Source organism: Dasypus novemcinctus, chromosome 17, assembly GCF_030445035.2.
Source record: "Dasypus novemcinctus isolate mDasNov1 chromosome 17, mDasNov1.1.hap2, whole genome shotgun sequence".
NCBI classification, from domain to species: domain Eukaryota; kingdom Metazoa; phylum Chordata; class Mammalia; order Cingulata; family Dasypodidae; genus Dasypus; species Dasypus novemcinctus.
Window position 1 is genome coordinate 92506276 of NC_080689.1, and position 6350 is coordinate 92512625.

General features: G+C 35.1%; 1 gene segment (V, D, J or C); it reads left to right on the plus strand.

The window, feature by feature from the left end:
* The first annotated feature begins 3240 nt into the window (after window positions 1-3240).
* On the plus strand, window positions 3241-4095 carry LOC101443795 (immunoglobulin kappa variable 4-1-like). The segment is given in 2 exon segments: window positions 3241-3382; window positions 3696-4095. Coding segments are annotated over 2 exon segments (390 nt in total).
* The last annotated feature ends 2255 nt before the right edge of the window (window positions 4096-6350 follow it).

Consider the following 6350-nt stretch of genomic DNA (forward strand, 5'->3'; position numbering starts at 1 on the left):
GATGTTAATAATAGGGGTGTATATGGTATTCCAATATTTCATGTATGACTGTTCTGTAAAACACTTCTCTAGTGAATAAAATCAAAGAAAATATCCTTTTTTAAATTCAATGTAGTTTTTCTGATAAATTACACATGGAAATGTTGGTAGAACCAAATATAAGAAAAAATATTTAAAAAATTGTAACCTTAGGCGTCAAGGGAAATAATGGCTGCTTTATATATATATGTATATACACATAAGGTAATTGAAATGTTATCTTACTGCAAATAAAAACACTTGAAAATTAAAAAGGAAAATAAATAAATAAATACATGATGCAAACACCGGCAAACCTGAAAGGAGAAACAGATGTCTCTACAATAATAATTGGAGACATTAATCCACCATTCTCAATATTGGATAGAACGTCTGTTCAGAGGGTAAATAAAGAAACAAAGAGCTTGAAAAATATGATAAATGGACTAGACTTAGAATGCAATACAGAGAAAGAGAAAGAAAGCCATGGAAGCAAGAAGTTGAAAGCAATGAAACCCAGAGAGAAGGGAGATATGAGCAGATACCATCATGTGCCTTGCCAAGTGGCAGAGGAACCCAGGTTCACTAGCAGTCAGGCTTTGGGAAGATAGCATCACCTTGATGAAGCCTTGATTTGGGCATTTTTCTCAATCTCAAAACTGTAAGTTTGTAAGCTGATAAATTCACATTGTTAAAAGCCAACCCATTTTGTGTTATGTGCTTTAAGAAGAAGTGGAGCAGACGTCACCAACCCAAGATCCACAGGATAGAGGAATAAAATATGGAGTAGAGTAGATTTACTGGTAATCCACTATAGAACTATTGTAACTAGTATTGGAAGCAACTGTGGCATTGATGTTGAGAAAGTGGCCGTGGTAGTTGCTGAGGGCAGGGAGAGGGAAGAACAGATGTGATGTGGGGACATTTTTGGGACTTGGAATTGTCCCAAATGATATTGCAGGGACAGATGCTGGACATTATATATACTGCCATAACCTACTGAATGTACTGGGGTGAGAGTAAACTACAGTGGAAACTATAATCCATGCAGTGCAGCAGTGCTCCAAAATGTATTCACCAAATGCAATGAATGAGCCACAATGATGAAAGAGGTTGTTGATATGGGAGGAGTGGGGTGGAGTACTTGCCTTTCATGTGGGAAGTCCCAGGTTCAGTTCCTGGTTCCTCTGGGAGAAGGTGAGCAAACAATGAGCAAACAGATGAAAGATTTATTGGGGGAAGGAGAGGAGAGGATGGGAATAAACAAAGTAAATCAATAAATCTTTTTTAAAATTATTAAAAATAATTAACCAATATGCCAAGAGCTAAAATGGTGAAAGCAAGAGTAGATAGGCAGTATAACAATAGAAACTTTTACACCCTATAAGAAATTAATTTCATTTTGGGTTATACACTTTTTTGATATGTGAGATTTGGGGCTCTAAGGTACACGAATAAGAACATTTAAAGCAACTTCTTTCATAATTGCAAAAAAAGAGAAACATCAAACATTCTAATCAACAGCTGGTTTCAAAATTATAGTATAAAATACATGCAACAATATATTTACATGAATAAATTGCAAATAAATATTGCAAAATAGATGTAAAATTAAGGAGAAATGCTTTTTACAAGAGAAAATATATAGTGAGACAACTTACATAAAGTTCTACACAATCAAAAAAAATATAGTTACAGAATTTAAAATCAAGGGAATTTTTACTATAAAATTCAAAGAAAGGGTTCAGCATCAAGGGGAAAAAGTTTTATTGATGCTAAAGTTCACATGGAATTTCAAGGAGAGAGGCACTAGAAATGTGAGTATAGAAATCATCGCTGTTAATAAATTTTAAAATATATATACACATAAGGATACTTTGATGGAATACCAAGCACAAAATATGATAATTGAGGGAAAACTGTAAAATGTATCATCACCCTGTAAACCCAACTATGTGGTGAAACAAGAACATGGTGAGAATATGACTGAGTAGTAGTGCCTTCCTGGTGGATGTCGGTCTGTGTGGGCACCTTTCCTGACTTTCTGAGAAAGGGACCCTCAGCTAAGGTAATGATCTCATAGTAGATGAGCTATAGAAAGATGAAGTTATCAATTAGACACGGAAAAATACATGCTTAGGATGCTCCGCCTCAAGGGAAGTTCTTGGGAGCTTAGAGATGTTTTTCTGAGCAAAAGTTGAAATCCTGAGAAAGAATTTTGTTTTCTGTAAAAATATTACTCTTCCCTGCCTCAATCTCTTTCTCTGAATATTTCCATGGTGAGGAGTGATAAACCTTTTACTCAGCCTGGCCACACATTGCCCTACGAACCCTTAGTCACGGCATTGCCCCAGGGGAGGAACTCTCAGGCCCATCAGGTTTGGAACCACAGTAGATGCGATTGTATGTTTATTATCTCTCAAAGGAAAGCTTTATGGAACCACTGATTCTGCCTGATTTGTTCATAAAATAATGTTCAATGCACAAAACAGTTCACAATAATGGCTATTTGGGTAAGTTTGCAATTTTATATTTTATTATATTTTTTCTTTTTGCGAAATTAGTGAAGAACTGTTCTTTCTGATGTTGGGAGCTGAAGTTATTTCACCTATTACCTCCAGGCAGAACTGTGACATCTTACATCTCTTACATCTGCTGCAAAAAGGATTGAGGATGACTTAAAATGTGGTAAAAGATGATGTCAAGTGTGACTGATAAGTACCTGGTGACTCATTTTCAGAGACAGTGTTTGTTTATAAGGAGATATTGGAAGTCTGATTTTGGAAATATTGAGTTGTCTTTAGATGCCCAACAGGAAATTGATATACACATATGTATATATATTTCAGAAAGAAGTCAAAGTCTTCTTTCTGTTCAGTCTGTTCACTATATTTTCATTTTATCTACTTGAATGAACATAGGTCATGTATATTCACATATTTATGTTTTAATTATGTTTTGAAAGTATACACTCAAAAACATATTTATTGCAAAATTAATTTATGTGCTCAAAAGTGATTGGAAATTTTTGAAAATTACAATTGATTATAGAAACATTTTACATTTTAAAATTGTGCTATGTTGAAAAGTACAGTCTTAAATTTGGGACCTTTAGTGGGCATACAATTGATTGCCTATGATAGTGATATTTTTGTCTTCTATTCTGTGTCTTCACAACACACTGTGTAGCATGCTTTTTTTAATACTCTCTGACACTTTGCATAAGCCACTTGGATACCAGGCTGACCTGCTCAGAGCTCTATTAATGGGGTTTCCTTGGAGACAGGGCCTGAGTGCTTCAGACGGTTTAGCAAGATGAAGTCACAGTCCCAGCTCCTCATTCTCCTGGTGCTCTGGGTCTCAGGTGAGAAGTTTAGAAGATCAATATTCTTATAAATTTGGAAAAAAGATTGTAACTTATAGTATGAACAATGTAGTATAAAATGGGCTAATTATTTATGACGCATATATATATGCATATATATGATGCATATATATATATATAAAGAGAGAGTTGGGATTTCTTTTTTATATATATATATATATAGTAACACACTTTCAATGCAATATATGATTTCTTTTATATATATATATATATATATATATATATATATATATATATATATAGTAACACACTTTCAATGCAATATATGATTCTTACACATTCCTAATTTCAGGTGCCAGTGGGGACATCGTGATGACCCAGTCTCCAGTCTCCTTATCTGTGTCTCCAGGAGAGATGGCCACCATCAAGTGCAAATCAAGCCAGAATATTTTATCCAGCTCCAACCAGAAGAACTACCTGGCCTGGTACCAGCAGAAACCAGGACAGGCTCCTAAACTGCTCATCTATTTTGCATTCACCCGGGCATCTGGAGTCTCCAACCGATTCAGTGGCAGTGGGTCTGGGACAGACTTCACTCTCACCATCAGCAGGTTTCAAACTGAAGATACGACAGATTATTACTGCTATCAATATTTTAGCTACCCTCTCACAGTGTTTCAGCCTCGAACATAAACCTCATCTCCCAGATCAGTGAGTCCTGTAGCACCAGCTGCTTCCTCCCCTCACAGACTTGAAACTCTATGCTTTCTCCATCTGTCTGAGAACTGTCATCGTTCAAGAGATTGCATCCTAGAATTCTGCATGTTCCTGTGACAGTATTTCAAATTACTGAACCAATAAAATTCTGTCTCTTATTCTCTGAGGAAGGGTCTCATGAGTTTTGTCACCCTGATGAACTGATTCTCTTTTCTTATGCTTCCTTGGTGCTGAAAATTTCTTCATCTTAATTCTTTATTCCTCCAGTCTTTGTCCTTATTTGCCTTCCAACTCTGGGCCTTCCCAAAATTAAATCCTTGATCTTCATATTCAAAACTTCCCACATGAAAGTTCATCTTTCTCCCTTCCTAGACCCCTCTGTGGGATGGTGCTTTCCAGAAAAGCATCTCAAGCCAATATCATTGAAGGTTGTTTCCTAGTCCACCTTCTTATTTTCAGATAACTATTTTCATTTATCATTGCCATTAGATAATAGTTGTGAATGCCTTTAATACACATGCTCCCTGAAGAATATTTATATAATAGGGCAAGATGGTAGTTAATCGAAATATGCTGACCTTAGGTTGGATGTGAAATTTTACACCAAGTTTCATATATGTATGAATGTCACCCTATTTTATGGTTTTCTTTTTAAATAGTTGACCCATAAAATTGACTAAAAGGTCAGTATTACCTATATTGTCATAGGTGTTGGGTTAACTTAATTATATTCCCATATGTATAAAATGATATTTAAGAAATCCTTTTAAAACATTGCTTTCTTTTTAAAATAACTTTCATTTCTATCAATATGAGAGTACTTATATCTATATGATAGAATGCAGCCTTTAAAAATTGAGGGAGGCAATTAAAAATAGGATTCTATGAATTCAAAGATATAATGTTAACTGGAAAACCAAGATGCTAAATGTGGTGTGTTTCATTTTTGTAAAAAAAAAAAGATTAAATTCTAAAAGAATATATAGAGATTCATATAGTAACAGAATACCTGAAATTTGATTTCCTTTTGTTCTGTCCTCTTGTCCTCTCAGTCTCTTTCAGTCTTCCTCATTCTTTCAAAGACAGTTCTATAATTCTTTAAATTCTGCCCCTCAAGAAATATGTGACAGCATCCCCCATCATTGTTTTTTCATCAGTTCTCAACTTTCTCTTTAATCATGAAGGAAATTATGGTTCTTAAATCACTGTAACCTGAATAATTTGCATAAATTTTAATTAACACATTCATATCATTGTAAAAGTAGAAAAACACTAAACATCCTAGTATTATTTCTGTAATGATTTTGAAAATACATGAGTGGATGAAATTTTTGTCAGCAAATTTCTCATCAAACCTTAGGAGAACACACTAAATACCCAGTCACATATAACTGCTCTTTTCTGAGAGTAATGAGAGACATTTTTAAATTATTGGTTTTAAGGAATCCATACATTCATTCCCTCAAGAAATATTTATTGAATGCTTACTTTGTGTCAGGTACAAAGATCCCTCCCATCACTCTATTTGGGGAGACAGAAAATAAATAAAAGCATAAGTAAAATGTTTGCTAAGTCATTTTTTAAGTACTAGGAAGAAAAATAAATCATTGCAGGTGAGAAGAGCTTGGTGGGGTAAGAACAGATAGCAATTTAAAAGAAGATTGTGTTTCAGTTAGCTGTTGCCATGAAATAAACTTCCCCCCAAAGCCCAATAGCATAAAACTTAAGCTGTTGAGTTCACTGGTTAGTTGTGCAGTCTGTGCAAAACAGCAGGCTAAACTGACTTGCTGGGTCTACTCTTGGTTTACAGCTTTTTGACAGGTCTGCTGAGGACTGGCTGATCTAGGTTCAAATGTCATTCATTTCCCTCATGTCTGTTTGCCAGTTATCAGCTAACCGTTGGATTGACTGGGCCACATCTCTCACCACTTGGCAGGCTATTTCTAGCTTCTTCTGATGGCTATTTTCAGGCTCCAAAAGAGGAAGTAAAAGCACAAAGTTTCCAGGGCCTAGACTAAGTTCTGGTACAATGTGCCTTTTGCTTCATTATATGGATCAATGAAATGCAGAAGACCAGTTTATATTCAAAGAAGGACCATTAGACCTACCTTCTTATAGGACAGGGTGAAAAGCACCATTGCAAAATGCATGGATATAACAAAGGATGAAAAGTTGTGTGCAATTTATTCAATTAATTTATCATAGATAGGGAAGACTAAAATGAGAAGGTGTGATCAGTCAAAGCCTTAATTTGGGGGTGAAATTACATGGGAATGCTCCAGGGTTGTGG